The following is a 20600-nucleotide window of genomic DNA, read 5'->3' as shown; positions in this document are numbered from 1 at the left end:
AGCAGAAGTTTATGTCGGAGCAACCGTTGTGTGTTGCCGGAGACGTAGGAAACCTCACGAACCTCTGCTTGCTAGAGAGTCAACTCCACCGCCGCCCACGCCAACGCGCAAGCCTTCCCACAGACGGCGCCAATTGTAGGGATCTTTCATGTGCGAGCCCAACATCATTATTGGGCCGCAAAAGAATCGTGTCCCTACAAAATTCATCTAAAAGATTTACAAGAAAATTTAATTAGATGAAAATCTCACAAGAATAAGAAATTCATCAAAAAAATATAAAATAATTAAAAGTTTAAAAAGACATTTTACAAATAGAAGAAAATTACCCAATGTCAATACAAAATTATATAAAAAAGGTTAGATTCTATTCCAAATGCATGTATAGATTATATAATTTTACTAACATCACCTAAAACAATTTTTTTTGCGAAATAAGTTTTTAAAATTACAATTGATAAAATTATATTTAATTAAGATCAACTATATCATAAAAAAGATTAAGTGCGTTAGTTATATTACCAATTCAAAACTAAACTTTAGTTAAAAAAAAAGGCTAAAATTTGACTAGTAATTTTGCATTAAAAAAGGGGAATAAAGTTTAAATAAAAAAATATTGTTTGAGTAATATTTAAATATATGAACAACCTCAATTTAGTTTTTGTATTAGGCTTCCAAATGTATCGAGCTGCCCTTACATGTATGCAACAAGCAACTATGTCATAAAAAAGATTAAGTGCGTTAGTTATATTACCGATTCAAAACTAAACTTTAGTTTTTTAAAAAAAGGCAAAAATTTGACTAGTAATTTTGCATTAAAAAAGGGGAATAAAGTTTAAATAAAAAAATATTATTTGAGTAATATTTAAATATATGAACAACCTCAATTTAGTTTTTGTATTAGGCTCCCAAATGTATCGAGCTGCCCTTACATGTATGCAACAAGTTTTTGCCTATTATATTTATATATATATATATATATATATCATATATTTGGGTTGGATATATTAGACATATTAACCCAATAGCATAGACTTAAGTCCATGCTATCAGGCTAATAATATGTCTAATATATCTCTAACAAATACTAACGAGTAGTGTACAGAAGACGGTGCAAGTGAAGAGTTGTAGTTCACCTTCCTCACGCACACATGGCCATTCTTCACATGAAAAGAATTTGTGGCTTCTTCTCTCAATCTCATGGAGGGATTCTCATCAGGTGTGTCAAATTTATCCACTCATTGTGTTTTTCCCTTTAAATATATGCTAATGATTCTAGAGAGTTTGGTAAATTCCATTATCCACTTTCGTTATGTGGATCTTTGTTCAAAATTTTGACAACATTTCCACCATAATCTACAAGAATTGTGGAAAACAGTGGCATAGAAAAGAATGCAAACGAATCCCTATAATAAAATCCATTATGGATTGTGGTTTCATCCATATTTGTATTAGCCCATATATGAGTGTTCTCTTAAGTTGTTTGAGCCAGTGTTACTTGCTCCCGATCGAGCAAGGGAGCTTCTGGCTGCAGTTGTCTCTTTACACAAAGAAAATGGATTAGGAACCTTTGAGCTGAAGTGAGAAAAGCTTCGGGACGATGCATTAGCGCTTCTTGATTTCGGGGGAAATTTGGCTTGCTCTAGAACCAGGACCTGAGGCTCAGGAGGATAGTCTCTCATGCAACCAATTCGTGGCCCTGCATCAGTTTTCCATTTAATGGATAATTGTTTAACCAACTGATATGACTTTTGTTATAAGAGTCCCATACGGTTTAAGTACAAGCTTAAAAATGTGTACATAGGCTCTTGTATGCACTCACAAATTCGAATCCTATCCATTTTACTATGACATGGAGGTAGAACATTTACCTTATTGAAATCTGCTTCATCTTCATCACCTGGGCTTTTCTGTTGCATAGAAAGAGTGTAGTACATTAGTAAATCAAAATCTGAAATCAACTTAGGCAAACAAAGTCCCTGAGTGCAATGACAAAGCAGGAGGTTTTTGGCAAGATAAAAAAATGCATGTCTTGCATTCTCTACCTTTACATTATTGAGATCTACGTTGCGTTCCTTAAGGAACGACAAGAATTCCTGAAAATTTTCTACTGTCGGTTGATAATGCCCACTGTGAGGCCAAACTGCCTATTTGAATTGACAGAAATCATATTAGTACATCCAAAAAAAAAAAATGAAGAAAAAATTCACAAGAAGAAAAAGAAACCATTAATTAATCAAGCCATGCAGTTCTAAAACTCCCCATATTTTTTCTTTTATACATACCTTCACGATGCCATCTTCCACTTCTAATCTTCCAGCACACAATATGGCTCCACCTGCCATGAAACTTGAATGTTGAAATGTGCCCTTGTTCTTCAGCCCAACGTACAAGGTCTTGAATGTACTAAGCACAAAGATCCACTTCGCATTTTCGGGTCCTCCTACTGTATGAAGGAATTCACTACTATGGTTGAAGATAAGTTTCCCATCTTGAACCACAACTTCATAAGCCTTCCTTTCTGCCTGCAATGCATGACGATTGAATTGAACTTCAAAGTATGGTGTTTGTTCCATGATGCATGCATGCACACATGCTTTTTGTTAGAAATACTGAAATTTGTAATATTGTATTTCTCAATGAAAGAATATACACGAGTGCCTTTATATATGAGACATATGGGTGCAGTACAAGTAAGAGTGTAGTACAATAATGTGTGCTATACAAGTAATCTAGTTGGGCTTAAAGGCCACACCACTATACACGTTAACAGCCCTCTTCAAACTCAAGGTGGATGTGAGACCAACTTGAGATTGTCAACCAAAGTACGAAGGAGTCCCTTAGGATGTGACTTGGTGAAGATATCTGCAAGTTGATCTTTAGAGGAGACTGAGATCAGCTTGAGAGCACCATGGACAAGATGATAACGGATAAAATGACAATCGATCTAGATGTGTTTAGTCCGTTCATGGAAGATATCATTGTGAGCAATATGAATGACACTTTGGTTGTCACAATAAAGAGGAGTAGCATAGGATGTAGACACACCTAAATCTTTGAGAAGCCATCGTAGCCAAAGGAACTCAGATGTGGTATTAGCAAGGGCACGATATTCTGCTTTAGTACTAAAGCAGGCCACATGAGTTTGTTTCTTGTTTCACTAAGAAATCAGAGAAGAACCAAGAAGAAAGCAATAACTAGTGGTGGACCTCCGATCAGTGGGATCTCCTGCCTAATCAGCATCAGAGAATGCATGGAGAATAAGAGGAGATCGAGCAAAGTAGAAAAGACCATGGAATAGAGTGTCCTTTAGGTATCGAAGAATGCACAGAACAGTAGCATAGTGAGTCGATCGTGAAGCAGACAGATACTGGCTCACCTGGTGAACAACATAGGAAATGTCTGGATGAGTGATAGTGAGATAAACTAGGCTGCCAACCAAATGTCTGTAAAGAGAGGGATTAGACAATGGTTTCCCCCCTGAGGGAGTCAGATGCACATTAAGCTCAACTTAAATGTCAACAGTCTTGCTATTAGTGAGTCCAGCTCGAGACAAGAGTTCAGAAGCATATTTGGCTTAAGTAATATAAAGTTTATTTGTAGAATGAGTGATTTCAAGACCTAAGAAGTAGTTGAGATGTCTAAGATTTTTCATCTCAAATTACTGACTGAGAAAATCTTTGAGTTCTTGAATGCCACTGAGTTCATCACTAGTTATGATCATATCATCCACATACAGGAGAAGTAATTTGTCATGCGACGAAGAAATAAGGCAGAATCATAATGATTGGCAATGTAACCCAAGCGAGAGATGGTAGAGCTGAATTTGGAAAACCAAACTCATGGAGCTTGTTTAAGGCCATAAAGTGCACGTTGAAGGTGACAAACCTTGTTTGAGTCAACAGAAAGACCATGAGAAGGTTGTATATAAACTTCTTCACTTAAATCCCCATTAAGGAATGCATTTTTGACATCCATCTGAAAAAGATCCCATTTACTGGCAGCAGCAACAGCTAAGAGGACATGAACAGATGAGATACGAGTAACCAAAGCAAAGGTCTCTTCATAATCAATCTCATACTCCTGTGTAAAACCTTTTGCAACAAGATGAGCTTTGTAGCGCTCAATGGACAAGAGTAGTGTAACAATGATAATCAAGTAAATGTGGAGGAATAGATCTTACCCGAGTTGAGTGACGAGGTGGAATGTTTTGTGCAAGATCTTCAAGCGGAGCAGGAGTAAGGGACCCAAGCTTAAGGTTGGGGTTGGGTAGCTCATCTTTGACTTGTTTATCTTCTACATGTTCATTAAAGGATGAACTAGGAAAGAGATCAGTGATATCTAGTAGTTGGACAGAGAAGTCTATAGGAGAATCAAGAACAACTATAGGAAGATCAGGAGCAGCTACAGAAGGAATATGTGCCTCATCTGGAAAAAGATCTAAGACAGAGGAGGAAGATAGGGAGGCACGGAAGTGAGAGAGCTCAACAAAGAGGCGATGTTCCCAAAAGACAACATTGCGGGAGATACGAAGATGATGAGAGACAAGATCATAACACAGATACCCCTTTTGAGTTTCGCTATAGCCAAGAAAACAACAATTACCCGAGTTGAGTGACGAGGTGGAATGTCTTGTGCAAGATCTTCAAGCGGAGCAGGAGCAGGGGACCTTGGGGTTGGGTAGCTCGTCTTCAACCTGTTCATTTTCTACCTGTTCATTAAAGGGTGAACTAGGAAAGGGATCAGTGATATCTGGTGGTTGGACAGAGAAGTCTACAGGAGAATCAAGAACAACTATAGGAGGATCAGGAGTAGCTACAGAAGGAATATGTGCCTTATTTGGAAAAAGATCTAAGATAGAGGAGGAAGATAGGGAGGCATGGAAGTGAGAGAGCTCAACAAAGAGGCGATGTTCCCAGAAGACAACATTGCGGGAGATACGAAGATGATGAGAGACAAGATCATAACACATATACCCCTTTTGAGTTTCGCTATAGCCAAGAAAACAACAAAACCTTGACCGAGGCTTAAGTTTATTATGCTCATGTGGTTGAAGAAGAACGAAACAAGCAGAATCGAAGGAGCGAAGGTGGTGATAGTCTGGAGGTGACCCAAAAATGTGCTCATATGGAGTTTGATTTTGGATAACAGGACTCGGAATACGATTAATAGCATAAACATTATGACGAGTAGTTTCGCCCCAAAAAGGAGCAGGAACTTTGACAGAGAGAAGGAGAGCACAAACAATGTCAAGAATATGACAAAGTTTTCGTTCGGCTCTACCATTTTGCTGAGAGGTACCAGGACAAGTTAGTTGATGAACAGTGCCCTAGGAATGCAAAACAGCTTGGAAAGTATATTGAGTGTATTCAAGAGCTTTATCAGATCGAAAAATTTTGATACGTTTGGAAAACTGAGTTTCAACCATTTTTGCAAAATTAGAATATACTTGCAATAATTCATAACGATGTTTCATATTAAAAATCCAGCTATAGGGAGAGTAATCATTAACAAAGACAACAAAATATCGAGACCCACCAATACTAGAGACAGAGGAAGGCCCTCAAACATTAGAATGAATAAAGTTAAAGATATCAGTGGATATTGATTCACTAGTATTGAAAGACAAAGCTGGTTGTTTTCCTAACTGGCACGAAATACAATCAAAATTTTCTATAGACACTGAACCTAACAAACCTCTAGAAGCCAATTGTTGTACCCGAGAGGAAGATGGGTGACCAAGTTGAGCATGCCAAAGTGCAAGGGAAGGAATTGAAGAAACTGTAGTAGCTACAGCAATAGAAACAGGAGCAACAAGTGGAAGATGAAGGTTTTCCACGGAAAACATACGCCTAACTCTGGGACCGGTCCCAAGCTCCTGTCTCGTCCTCGAATCTTGCACAATACACCCAGAATAATCAAAGATAATGCGATAACCCAACTCAGCTAATTGTCCCATAGAAAATAAATTATAAGAAAGGTCAGGAACATTAAAGACTCTAGGAATTGAGAGGTTGGAGGTCGAAACGGAACCTATATTATGATCAGACATTGTGGAACCATTTGCTGTGCGAATATTAAGAGGGTGTGGTGCAGGTTTAAGGTCAGAAAATAAGGATGAGTGAGGTGTCATGTGATTGCAACAAGTAAAATCCATAAGCTAAGAGGTAGGAGATATACCAGATAAAGCTGAGAGAGAAGAGGAATAAGATGCATTACCAACCATACGAATGACATTAGCGGTGATATTTATAAGTTCATCTCTGGAAATGGTGAAAGTGGATCCAGAAGACTGAGACTGTGCAGAGACGGGAGCCATGGGTTGGACACTTCAGTGTTAACAACTGTAACAGCAGAAATGAAAACAATTGATTTGTTGCGTTGATAGCAAGTTTCAATATTTTGACCAAAATGTTTGCAAAAATTACAAAAATGTTTGTTGGATTGTTGGTGACGATTGTTGCAAAAGGAAGAAGACTTGTCCTTATTCTTTATTAAGAAGCAAAATATGCAAAAATGAAATCTACGCTAAAAACTGGGTAATGAGCACCTGGACTACAAAAAGTCAATGCTGAGAAAAAATCAATGGTCAACCCTGCTCAAAGTCAATGGTCAAACCTCTAGAAGTCAAACAATGACGTCAGCGGTTGACGCGAGCAAGTGACGTTAGCAATGACGCAACTAGGGCTGACGTGGCAGAATGAGGTCAGCAATGACGTCAGCAGGAGGGTTGAGGCACGTGACCTGATGATGTGGCACGTGGGAGCGCGTGGAGAAATAACTCAACTGTGCAGTGGTGCGTGTGGCGTGTGAGCTGCAGAGCAAAACCTTTTAGTGGCGCATGGTGGCGCGTGCAGTCTCCAATGGCTTCGAGGCTTCCACGAGTTTGTATATCAGCGTAAGATGATCTCAGTGGTACCTGTAGAAACTTAATCGGAGCAATATTTGTAGCGGTGATGCAAAGGGCAGTGGTCTTTGCAGTGTGAAACTCCTCAACGACGACGGCTCCAAGTCCAGAACCCAAGGACGATGTCTGGAAGACGTCGGAGGTTCAACGGTGAGAGGCTGTGGCGGCTGCTGTGATGGCGGAAGCGATGTTGAGAATGGAGTAACACCAATAAAGACAAGACTACTAAGAAAAGGTCAAACCTGTGGCTCTGATACCATGTTAGAAATACTGAAATCTGTAATATTGTATTTCTCAATGAAAAAATATACACGAGTGCCTTTGTATAGGAGGCATATGAGTGCAGTACAAGTAAGAGTATAATACAATAATATGTGCTATACAAGTAATCTAGTTAGGCCTAAAGCCCACGACACTATACACGTTAACACTTTTTTATCAAAATACAAACTCTAGCTGCTTCCTAACAAGGGAGCATAAAGGGACGTGAGACTCACCGGACCAAGATATCTGATGCATTGCTGCTGAAGCTTCATTCTAGAACATCTCTCATGATTGACCTCTTTTCCTTCTCCTACGTCGAGCCTGTTATTTTTCGAAGTTCAGATGTCAAGCAAATTAAAAGTCAATATGAAGGATTTGATTTTGGTCCAAAGTAATCCTACCAGTAGAAGAAGGGCTGTTTACTCTCACAGTGGAGCCATTTCGCATGATAATATTGAAGATTATGGCCATAGCGATGGTGAGGATCAATCTGTTAAGGAGAGAATAACAAGATTGACAATAGGTCACAAATAAAAACTATTGTTTGGTTCCAAGATAATGCTTTAAGCATGCATGGGACTTACTGCCTCAAGCCAATGTGGTGAAGCAAGTTCCTTAGCATTTCCAACCTTAGATATGCCTTTTCCCACCTGCCAAAACAAAAGAAAAAAAAAAAAAAGAATCAGCAATGGGGAACCATTTATAACTGAGCAATATTATTATTATTATTATTTTGTTTTTTTGATACAAGATAAAATTCAACTATAATATAATCTATATGTATATGTGTGTGAAGTTCTATTCTGGAGACTTGAACTCTTGTCATTAACCTTTATACTCCGCAAGCACTTATACTTATGGAGTGACTATCATTTAACTGTGTACCAATTGATCAAAACTTACCCTAGCGGCTCTAGTTGTTGCCCTTGACAAGCATGAAAGGGTTGACTCGGGTTTCTCAATGTCAAAGAATGAAATAGAGCTTCGCTTCAGCTCTGCAAACTCTAGTACCTTCCACCTATAAAGTGCAATTGCAAGAAGCTTATTATATCATACAAAGGATGTTTGGACAAATGGACACATCACCATTTCATTTAGTTTTAGTTATAGATAGAATAAAATTTCAAGACATTCAGTTCATGATGATTGCTCTTTATCATTAGATAAGACACCGATCGGTTTTTGATATTAGTAGAATTTAAATTCCAAAACTTTTATTTGACAACAAAAGACCTTATCAGTTGAGCTAATTGTATCCTACTTTCATTAAAAAAAAAAGAAAAAAGAAAAAGAAAAAAAGAATTCCACTGTCATTTGGTTTTAGTTAACATTTGAATCAAATGAGATGAATTTAATTTGAGAATATCATTAGTTGTTGACTCATGCTTTTGCATTGTTTTTTTTTAAATTTAGGGATAATTACACATAACCCACCTATGGTTTGGGCGAAAATCACCTTGCCTACCCGTGGTTTGAAAAGTGTCACTTAATCTACATGAGGTATGTTCCGTTTGTTTTTCGTAACCTACCTCTGTTAAAATCAGGGGTAAATAGATATTTTTGCTCAAATTTTATGTCTCTCTCCTCCTAAAACAAAAAATAGCACAAAAATAGAAGAGAAACAAGATTAAAAAGTGGTATTTGTCTCTCTATATTCACACAAATTTTGAACATGAAGAACGTACAAAAAAAAAAAAAAATTTATTCACACGTTCACACTACTCTGATAATTTTAATGATTTTTTTTTCCTTATTCTTTTCTTCCTTTTCTTTCATTTCATCCCAACCGTCTCTCTCTTCACATTTTCTTCTCCATTTTCCCTCTGAGTTTCTCTCTTTTCCTCCATCATCGATCTGCACAAGCCCATCCACCATAAACCCAGCTCCCCTCCCCAGCTCCGATCCAGCCCTTCCGCTGACCCAGCTCGCCAATCTTCGCAGCTCATTCTGCCGACCTAGCTCACCGATCTTCCTCCACTCCTCACTGGCCCAACTCCCCTACCAAAATGTATTCCTCCACACATCGCTGACCCTTACTCTCGCCAACCCAAGCCATGGGTTTTGCAGTGTTCAATGTGGGTTTCAGGTTTAACGGTTTGTGGGTTTGATGGTGGTGGATTTTGGCTGTGGTAGTGGGTTTGTGGTAGTGGATTTTGGTTTGTTTTGTGGTGGATTGTGGGTCAATGGTGGCATGGCTGGATTTTGTTTGGGTTTCGTGGTAGCTGGGTTGCTGGATTTCGTCGCCATGCCTCCCCTCTTTGGGTGGATCGTGGTCGTGGTTTAATGGGTTTTGTTTTTTATTTTGTTTTTGATGGGTGGATCATGGTCGTGGTCTGGGTTGCTAGATTTTGTTTTTGATTTTTTTCTTGTTAATGGGTTTGGTAGTGGATCGTAGTTGGGTATGTTCTTCATGTGCAAAATTTGTGTGAATGGAGAGAGAGATAAATACAACTTTTTGATCTTGTTTCTCTTTAATTTTTGTGTTATTTTTTTGTTTTGGGAGGAGAGAGACATAAAATTTGAGCAAGAATACTTATTTACCCCTGATTTTAACAGAGGTGGGTTACGGAAAACAAACGGAATATATCTCAAGTGGGTTAAGTGATAATTTTCAAACCACGGGTAGGCAAAGTGATTTTCGCCCAAACCATAGGCGGGTTATGTGTAATTATCCCTTAAATTTATAAGTAGGCTGATGTTGTAAGTAGACTGATTAATCATATAGTTTTTGCTTTTTTTTTCCCCCCAATTTTATACGTAATCTTTTGTGACTTTTGCCCCTCACAAAAGTCGCAGGATTCAATGAAAAGGGTATGGTGAAGAAATTCTTGATAATACTAAAAAGGGATAATTATAGTAAACCCACCTATGGTATGACCCGTTTTCACTTTGCCTACCCGTGGATTAAAACTTTACACTTTGCCTACCTAAGGTTAGTTCTGTTAGCCTTCTGTAACTCACCTCTCTGTTTGCCGTTAGAAAAACACATTTTTAGGCAAAAACAAATATAACAAGAATAAAAAAGCTAGGATTTTTCATTGCTCATGAACTTTAATGAGAACAAAGTGGAGGAACCTGATGATGGTGGCACGGCTGAGGGAGATGAACCTGGTGATGGTGATTTGGTTGCCATCTAGTCATTAATCAAATATATTGATGAAAGTCTCTAGCTAGATATCTCTCATATATCAAAATCACTCATGAAAGTTTTAACAAAATCCACATAAGTCTATGTCTAAAAGCCAAAACCAGTGACTAATTTCTAGTTTTTCGCCAACCCAGGTTTCAAAACTTGAAATTGAAGAAAATTTTTAAATCACTAAACTTTACCAACTAGACCCTACTCTGAGTTCATAGAGCTCGACCCCAGCAAAAAAAAACCTAGATGACCAACCAGATTTTAGGCATAACCCATATTACCAGTAACTTCTAAATGCAAAACCCATATGATATATGAGTTCCAAAAGCAAAGTCCAGATCACGAAGTGCTTGCTCAAAATCCCAGTTGAGAAAACTCAAAAGTAAACGATAATCTATTAAAAATTTTATGGAAACAAAGTGATTCAAGCAACACCTAAGACTTTATCAATGTATACCCAATATAGCAAAAATCTTGTGGGAGAAAATGCACCAACATCCCTATCATATTAAACTGACTAATGACTATGAAGAAACAAAAGGTACCCAAATGCTAAAAAATCCCAAAGAAACCTCACCTACTTTCCTTTTCTTTCTTTCAGTCTTTCACAACATTACAACATTGAAGTTCACGAGCAATGAAAAACCCTAACTTTTTTATTCTTGTTATATTTGTTTTTGCCTAAAAATGTGTTTTTTAAACTGTAAACGGAGAGGTGGGTTACGGAAGGCTAACGGAACTAACCTTAGGTAGGCAAAGTGTAAAGTTTTAAATCACGGGTAGGCAAAGTGAAAACGGGTCATACCACAGATGGATTTACTGTAATTATCCCTACTAAAATTAAGAAAAATCTAATCAACATGCCTTTATATATTGAGTACAAAATTCTAGATCATTTTGTAAAATTTGATCATAAAGTAATTTAAAACACTCTGAAATTACTATTATAAAGTAAACTTCCTAATATAGTGTACTAATTTTTTTGAACAAAATATAATGTACTAATTTACTTTCATTTTGATTAGATCATTTTGTAAACTTCCTAAAAATAATAATACTAATAATTAAGAAAAACTCCCATTTAGAATATTTGATAATTTTGGAATTTTTGAGGGAAAAAAAAGAATATTTGATAATTTTGGAAATTTTTATCTCAAGTGTTGTTTTTATATATTTATTTCAAGAAACTAAGGAATTTGACTTATTATTATCGACTTCTGGATTATATTTTGGGAAATTTGTTTGTTTCGACTTTCCATTGGAATTGAGCTCTTAAATTTAAATTTAAGTTGACATTTCCATTGAGAAAGTTTTTAATAAGTGACTGAATCTTTTCTCAAATAAGTTGGATCATTAATACCATGAGATTTCCTTTTTTTTTTTAAGATTTAATTCAAATTCGAATTGGACATATAAAACATGGAAAGTATAAAAGATGTTTAGGTCTGAAATATTGTGGAGATTTGGTCAAAGTTCTAAATTGGAAAATGAAATTTAGAGAGAAATCTATAATAGGAATTTAAAAAAAAAAATTTATAATAGGAAATAGCAATGTCTGTGAAGAAATTTGCTTTCTGATATGAAATTCTAGCATGTATCTGAGTGAGAAAAAAAATAATAAAAAAGAAAATGATGAAGAAGATCTGAAAAAGAGGCAAAAAATATAAGAAGCACCGATGGTACGGTGAGATTTAAAAAAGAAAAGAAAAAAAAGAAAAGAAAAGAAGGAGATGAGATGAGTCACAGACGTGAGGAGGAAGAAAAAGATGGTGCTAGGAAACCGTGTGAACTGTGAAGGAAGTAAACCATCACAAAAGAAAAGTATGTATGTGAAGAGATAAATCTGAAATGACGTGGGCGGGTAGGTAGAGTCAGAATGGTGGGTGGGGGTCGGTAGAGTCATAATGTAATAATTAGATTAAAATCCATTCATATCCTTTTTAGAGCATTTGTAGCAGTGTAGTTATAATGCTATAATACTAAAATTTAGCTCCACAAATATAAAAATCTTGCTGCAGCAATAGAGTTAAATCTAAAAAATTTAGCTCCATTGCTACAGTGCACATCTATTTATCTATAAATAGATGTGCACTGTTCATAACATCTAAAAGAAAAAAAAATATTGTTTTATTAAATTTCTCTCTCTTTTTCTATTAAAAAAATATTTTTTCCTTTTTCTTTCTTTTCTCTCTTTCTCTCCAGCTTCTCTTCTTTCTTCCTCTTTCCTTCTCATTTTTTTTTCTCTCCCTCGTCTACTCTCTGCTTCGCCATCGCCGATCTTCATCATTTTGGATCTTCATCGTCGCCGATCTTCATCATCGATCTTCATCGTCGTCGCCCAGATGTCGTCCCACACCACTGACCCATCTCGCCTTCATCGAACTCAAGCGCACCACGGACCCATCGAAACTCTATGCTTGGTCAAGGCGGCAGTAAAACGACGCCATGATCGACGACGGCGGGAATTCTGTGTTCATGGGTTTTGGATTGCTGGGTTTGTGGGTTTTTGGGTGTTTGATTTTTTTTTTTTGTTGGGTTTGGTTGTGATTGTGGATTGTGGTTGAAATGGCGGTTTGGTGGCTGTGTTGGTGGTGGTTTGGTAGCTATGGTTGTGGTTGCCGTGGGCTGTGTTGGTGGTGGTCACATGAAGGTTGTTGCCGTGGGCTGTGGTTGTCACATGAAGGTTGTTGCTGGTGGAGTGTGTGGCTGTGATAATTGTGTGTAGTGTATATATTATTTTATTGTAGTGAGATAAATTATTTTATTGTAGTAGTTATATTATTTTATTGTGATATTTATATTATTTTATTGTGTTGAAAGCTAAAATAGATCCACTGCTGTAGCATGTGTGTAGGTAAAATAGATAAAGTAACTTTTGGTGGAGCTAAAAAGCTAAATCTTTCCATCAACGTTTCTAACAAATTAAGTATTTATCATCTTAAAACTCAATTTTATACTCCTTCCGTCCCACTTTATTTGTCCTGTTTAAAAAGTCAAACTTTTTAAGGGAACATCATTTATTGTCTTGTCTACCTTTCAAAAATGTATAAGTTTCCAAAACTACCCTTAAATAAATTTATCAAAAAATTGAATTATTAATAAAATAGGGGTATAATTGGAACATTAGTAAATTAATAACTTTTATTTTTAGAAATAGGACAATATTTTGGGACATCTCAAAATGAAATAGAGGACAAACAAAGTGGGACGGAGGGAGTAATATATAACACACCATTTTATAATATCACTTACATCAAAATTTCTATTTTTTATCACCTTATTTAAATATTATTTTTTTATTTTTTTATTCTTCCCCTCTCTTTCTTTGTCTCTCTCTCCTGTGTCTCTCTTTCACAACCCAGGGCCGCCGCCGATCATGTAGAAAACGCCTTCAACCGAAGTGCCGATGCAACCGTATCTCCTCCTCGGGGCTTGGCACACCACGCGCCACATGTCTGTGTCGTAACGCACCATGGTGTTCCGGTCAATGATGAAGATCTTAGATCCAACGGCTGACAACCTCGCGTGAGAGAGCAAGCCGTGGAAATTACCAAGCGAAATTGCATCGTTCGTGAGAAACAAAGAGACTTTCCAGTTACATACCCCATCAACATCATCTTCGAAGCGGAGACTGGCTGCATAGAGGCCGAAGTCGGTGGCGGAAACAACAACACGGTGGTGTGAATACAGCCGTGGTGGCGGCGGAGATCGAGGAAGGAAGGGGAGTCGAGGAGGCGGGCCCAGCGACGGCACCAGAAGGAGAGAGGGACGGAGAGCACGAGAGAGAGTGACAGAGGAGAGAGAAGAGAATTGGAAGGAGACAAACACGGAAGAGAGAGAAAAATAAATTAATAAAAAATGATAGCATAGTGTTACGGTGCGGTTTCAAAAATGGGAGTGCACTATATCAATATTGTAAAATTTTTAGCATATATAATCTTTAATGGAGCACGTTTTTGGATTATAAATGCTAAAAAAAAAAAAGCATCTTTTAACATATACAAGACTTAGTAGGAATGATAAACAAAGTTTCTCTCCAAACTAGTTTGGAGAGAAATCCTACAAACTCATCATATATATTTATATTGAGTGTGAATTTTGAAAATTTAACCGTTAGATTGCATGTAGTTTGGAGAGAAACCCTACAAACTCATCGTATATATTTATATTGAGTGTGAATTTTGAAAATCTAACTGTTAGATTGCATGTTTTTATTATATTTTTAATGCTTACAAAATTTCAAGAAAATCAAAGATCAATTGCTATGTAATCAAATAAATGTTATAATTTCAAGTTTTTGTAATCTAAAGTTGTATATAAAAAATAAGTTAATTGATCAAATAGTAAATAATAACGGATTTGAACGAAATTTGATATGCATGTTAAGAACATAAGGAATATGAAATTCAACGGTTAGATTTTCAAAATTCACATCTAAAAAAGAAGTATATGAGAAGTTTGAAGAGTTTTTCTCCAAACTAGTTTGGAGAGAAACTTTGTTCATGATCAAATACCCACTGTACTAGTACACTAGTAGTACTACTTTATTTACTAAAAGTCCTGAGTTTTTACTTTTTTTTTCCTTCTTTTTTATTTATTTTTAAATCTCATCATCTCTACTCTTATTTGGATTTTTAAAAAAACATTATAGGTAATTCATTAATTTATATCATTTAGGTATAATAAGAATAAGTAATAATCTTTTATTTGAAAGTTTATTTCAATTTTTAAAGATATTTTAGTCAAAATTGCTAATATTTACAAATTTAATATCTTTATATCTTAAACTTCTCGCCCTTTAACGGTTCTTTGAACGTTTTGGATTTGAAAACCATGATTTTAGCTTTAAGAAGGGAATAAAAGCCAAAACTCATACTTGGTGAAATTTAGGGCTTGTTTGATACTATTGTTTAAAGTTTAAACTTTAAACAACACAGTTCATATTTTCACAACACTTTTTAACTCACATGTATTTCCATAACACTTAAACAACGTTACTAGAAATCTCTTACCAAACGAGTCCTTATATTTTGGCCGAAATTATCCAAAATTGAATGAAATGACCGGAACACCTAAAATATACTGAAATTTTATCTGAGGTGGAATGGAGGATATTACCACAATGAATTGCATACCGGTACGAGAAATTCCGTTAAATCCATAAATATAAGTTGAAGTGTAGTATAAAAGGATACATGTATTGCTAAGAACTTTGTAACTCAACTGACACTTCTTGGTATTTCATACAAAAACCATTAGAGTTCAAATCCTCCACTCCTATTATTGTAACTATCAAATTATCAAAAAGACATGTATTAGATTAGTTCATGTGTATTTTCAAAGTAACGTCAATATAAACAAGTTTTGAAATTATTAGTGCACAATAATACTACGTTTTTTTTTTCTATATTGTAGATTAGTAACATCTTAATTCCTATAGAAGATAGATAAAACAATAGGCAATGTCACATTAAATTTTTATTCTTTGTCATACTTTCTTTGTAGCCAAAAGGCCCAAAACACCTCCAATTTCTCTATGATCTTCCATCAACCAAACAAACTCTTCTACAAAGTCACAATTAAAAAAATATTAAAAAAAAAAAAAAACACCAATCAACTCACTGGACCAAACGAAACAACCCACATAAAGATGAACCACAAATAAAAAAAATCAAATCACTTAGCACCCTTAATTAAACAAGTACTTTCTTCCCCAAAAAAAAAAAAAAATTACTTACCAGTTTTCCATGCCAAAGTTTCGTTACTTCCCTATATGCTTTGCACGAAGAACAAGTGAGTGAGTCAAGGAATTTGGAAGTCAAGGGACAATGCTCTCCAGCACTCTCACAGACAAACCATGTAGCATAAATTGCAGTTGATGTGGTAGGGGTATGCGTGAGGCTTTTTTTGTACACTTCTGTTTACAATGACTAAAATGCCCGCGTATTGGACTTCGGGGCATGTTTTACGGTTTTACCGTTCTACCCTTACAAGAACAAAAATGTAACATATTGGCCCACACGGCATTTTGAATTGACTTTCATCGTTCTACAATGCATTGAAGCTGCATGGAAGCTACGTTGATTGAAGCTGCATGGAAGCTAGCTGCATGGAAGCTACCTCAACGTAGCTTCCATGCATGAGCTTCAAATTTTTTTTATTTTTTGGGTCAACCATTGAGCTTCAATGCATTTTTTGAAATCGTCTTTTAACCAAAAAAAAGAAAAAAAAAGAAAAAAAAGAAAAAAGGAGGCTACCTCAACGTCAATTCGCTAAAAATCCACGGCTCTATAATTTAAAAGTGTCAGCCCAAGGAGCCCATTAATTGAGTCCATCTTGCAATGTCCCGGAAGGGCCGGAACATCTCTCACCCCGAAAGTATGGGCCTAAAGTTGAAACCAATTCGCTAAAGTAAGCTTAATATGCATGAGATTTGTTAGGTAAGCTGGATTGTCATACTTATTTTAAGTTTGGGAATTTTTGGTTGGTTCATACGTGGAGGGGAAGTGGGCTAAGTTGTATGTCTCCATTTTTACTATGCTTCATCATCATCATCATTCATCATCTTCTCTCTTCTTTGTCAAAATAATAATGCTGTGCTTTGTTTAATAAGTATTATATTAGACACTTTCAAAATTAAGTGTCTAATATAAATTGCAGCTTCATGGTAAAGCAATAAACCAAGCATAAGGATGATCAATTTTTAAATTTTTCTTGAATCAATCCAGTTAAAGTAAAGTTATCCATTTCTTTATTTAGAATGAATAGTGTTGCATATATGAGCCAAACAGTAACTTTTAATTTCAAGTAACATTGGGATTCAATGTGTGTGTGATAGATGTAGATACATACACACATACACACCCTAAGAGCATTCACATTAGTTGGTTGGATAATATCAAGTTATCATCAAAGAATAGTTGTCTGCTCAGCCTATAAAATAAAATAAAAAATGATATAACAAATTCAATATGAGATTATTAAGCTCATTTTCATTCAAACATCAAGGCCTATAGAATTCAAAAAATGTAATTACATATGCAGATCACCAAATCCCATAAGTAGATATAAGAAAAAAGAAAGAAAGGAGAAGATAAAAGAATAACAACAACACCCTAGTCAATTAGGGGAAAAAAAAAAGATTTCAAGGCTGCCATAGCAATAGAAATTTCACAAACTATAAACAAAAAATTAACCAAAAGATATTAAGATGATACCACTAAAAAGCTGTAATGCATCTCAAATCCACAATTCCAAAAAATCTGCAATGATACACAATTAGAAATCTGAAATCTAACACTTGATAGCATCAGTAAGATTTTCCCCTCAACCCACAATATATATTCAATACAGAATTCCAGTTGTCAGAACTAAACCAATTCATAATCCTTCACTAAAATTCATGGCAATATGTACAAAGAAAATGACATATAATAACTTAACAATATATTTAGTTTCCTCTTCTTAAAAAAAAAAAAAAAACTTAACAATACAATGAAATACATTAAAATTCATAGGGTAATCTAGTATATCCATTTGTTTATCTTGCTTATAAGAATATGTTATTTATAAATACATTGAGATCATTAGACTTTAAATTTTTTTCTTCTTTGATGCAATCTGCTTAGTACCCTTTTGATGTTTTTGAAGCCTATGGAGTGGCATACTTTTATCATTAATTTCTTCAAATTCTATAGTTATAGCAGCAATTAATTGAGGTATTTCACCAGATGTTTGTCCTATTTCTATTTTTTGACTAGCGATTGACTTGCCCTTGATTTCCTTACAATTTCCTCTATTGTGTCCTGCAATAATTTGCACTTTTATTAAATGCTGTTTGAAATAATGAAAGAATATATGCATGTTGCTTAAAATTTAGAGTGCTTTCATTGTACTATATTGACTTTGATGGTGTCATACAAAATTTAAAATCATATAGCAAGCAAGGTGGAGTATGCATGCTTTAGTTTCAATACATAAATTTGAGAATGATGCACTATGTTGCACTCTATAAACTTCAAAGGATTATATCATAAATTATCCAATATGTTTGTCACTAACTGGGTATGGGTGCAGCAAACACATGCATGTACAAAATTTTGGGTATAAGCAAAAAAAAAAAAAAAAGCTTGTAACGTTGAAAGCTCATACGACCAAGACTTAATTGATTTAAAAGGTAAATTCAATGTTCAGCAAGTAATTTGCATATCAAGAATATTAAATGCAAAATAAGAGAATTCATTTCTAAAAAATAATTCATTTAGAAAATAATTGTTTATAATTCATGGTCAACAACTTTTGCAAGTGACGAGTCGAAGTGAAAATAATTAGATAAAAATCTCACAATGTCAAAAAAATTCATCAAAAAAATATAAAATAATTAAAAGTTTAAAAAGACATTTTACAAATAGAAGAAAATTCCCCAATGTCAATACAAAATTATAAAAAAAAAGGTTAGATTCTATTCCAAATGCATGTATAGATTATATAATCATAGTTCTCAGAACCGGACCGGACCGGGAGGTCGGACCGTAAAAATCGGGAATCGGGATGGAAACCGGTTTTTTAAGCATAAAGAACCGGATTTTTTGTTAATTCCGTGAATCGCTAAAACCGGGGTTGGACCGTACAAACCGGTGAGAACCGTGCGGTCCAACCCCTTAGCAATTTTTTTTTTTTTTACAATTTTATTTTACTTAATTAAATTATCCATCTCTTACAAGGAATAAAAAAAATTATAATTAAAATCCTTCAAAGATATTCAACTTTACTTCAAAAATTAATCATAAATTTTAATGTTTTCATGGTTATTATTTTATTTTATTAACTTTCTTATTTAATTATTAAATATATGTTTGAAAATCATTAAATTTCCCTCACATATATAGATATATTGTCAATTTTGCTAGTTTTATAAATTTAATATCTATATTTAGGCTTTAATTAATTATTTAATTAATTATGACGTCATCGCGGTTCGACCTCGGTTCGACCTTAAAAACCTTGAACCTCTCTCTTTAACGGTTCAATGAACGGTCTGGGTCTAAAAACTTTGTATATAATTTTACTAACATCACCTAAAAAAGTTTCTTTTGCGAAATAAGTTTTTAAAATTAAAATTGATAAAATTATATTTAATTAAGATCAACTATATCTTCAAAAAGATTAAGTGCTTTAGTTATATTACCAATTCAAAACTAAATTTTAGTATTAAAAAAAAAAGCAAAAATTTGACTAATAATTTTGCATTAAAGAAGGGGAATAAAGTTTAAGTAAAAAAAATATATTTTGAGTAATATTTAAATATATGAATGAACTCAATTTAGTTTTTGTATTAGGCCCCCAAATGCATCGAGCTGCCCTTGCATGTATGCAACAAGTTTTTGCCTATTATATATATATATATATATATATATCATATATTTGGGTTGGATATATTAGTCATATCAAGTTATTAACTTAATAGCATAGGCCTAAGTCTATGCTATCGGAATAATATGTTTAATATATCTCTAACAAATGCTAATGAGTAGTGCATAGAAGAGAGTGCAAGTGAAGAGGTGTAGTTCACCTTCCTCCGACACACATGGCCATTCTTCACATGGAAAGAATTTGTGGCTTCTTCTCTCAATCTCATGGAGGGATTCTCATCAGGTGTGTCAAATTTATCCACTCATTGTGTTTTTCCCTTTAAATATATGCTAATGATTCTAGAGAGTTTGGTAAATTCCATTATCCACTTTCGTTATGTGGATCTTTGTTCAAAATTTTGACAACATTTCCACCATAATCTACAAAATTGTGGAAAACAGTGGCATAGAAAAGAATGCAAAAGAATCCATATAATAAAATCCATTATGGATTGTGATTTCATCCATATTTGTATTAGCCCATATAAAAGAATGTTCTCTTAAGTTGTTGTTTGAGTCAGTGTTACTTGCTCCCGATCGAGCAAGGGAACTTCTGCCTGCAGTTGTCTCTTTACATAAAGAAAATCGACTAGGAACCTTTAAGCTGAAGTGAGAAAAGCTCCGGGATGATGCATTATCACTTCTTGATTTTGGGGGTAAGTTGGCTTGCTCTAGAACCAGGACCTGAGGCTCAGGAGGATAGTCTCTCATGCAAGCAATTCGTGACCCTGCATCAGTTTTCCATTTAATGGATAATTGTTTAGCCAACTGGTATGACTTTTGTTAAAAGAGTTCCACACGGTTTAAGTGCAAGCTTAATAACGTGTATATAAACTCTTGTATACACTCGTAAATTCGAATCCTCTCCATTTTACTATGGTAT

At 35.0% G+C, this 20600-nt stretch overlaps 1 protein-coding gene across 1 annotated transcript; it reads right to left on the bottom strand.

Moving 5' to 3' along the window:
- Nucleotides 1-1675: 1675 nt before the first annotated feature.
- LOC115951800 (IQ domain-containing protein IQM6-like) lies at nt 1676-20587 on the bottom strand. The gene is made up of 9 exons (XM_031068943.1): nt 20563-20587; nt 20315-20445; nt 8072-8209; nt 7753-7818; nt 7570-7658; nt 7402-7489; nt 2283-2522; nt 1869-2144; nt 1676-1696 (listed from the first exon to the last, which is right to left on the bottom strand). The coding sequence occupies exons 1-9, from the start codon at nt 20585-20587 to the stop codon at nt 1676-1678; spliced, it is 1074 nt and encodes a 357-aa protein (XP_030924803.1).
- Nucleotides 20588-20600: the final 13 nt, after the last annotated feature.

This window comes from Quercus lobata, chromosome 7 (assembly GCF_001633185.2).
Source record: "Quercus lobata isolate SW786 chromosome 7, ValleyOak3.0 Primary Assembly, whole genome shotgun sequence".
NCBI lineage: Eukaryota > Viridiplantae > Streptophyta > Magnoliopsida > Fagales > Fagaceae > Quercus > Quercus lobata.
The sequence above is the reverse complement of the archived record's forward strand: the minus strand, read 5'-3'. Positions and strand labels throughout refer to the sequence as shown.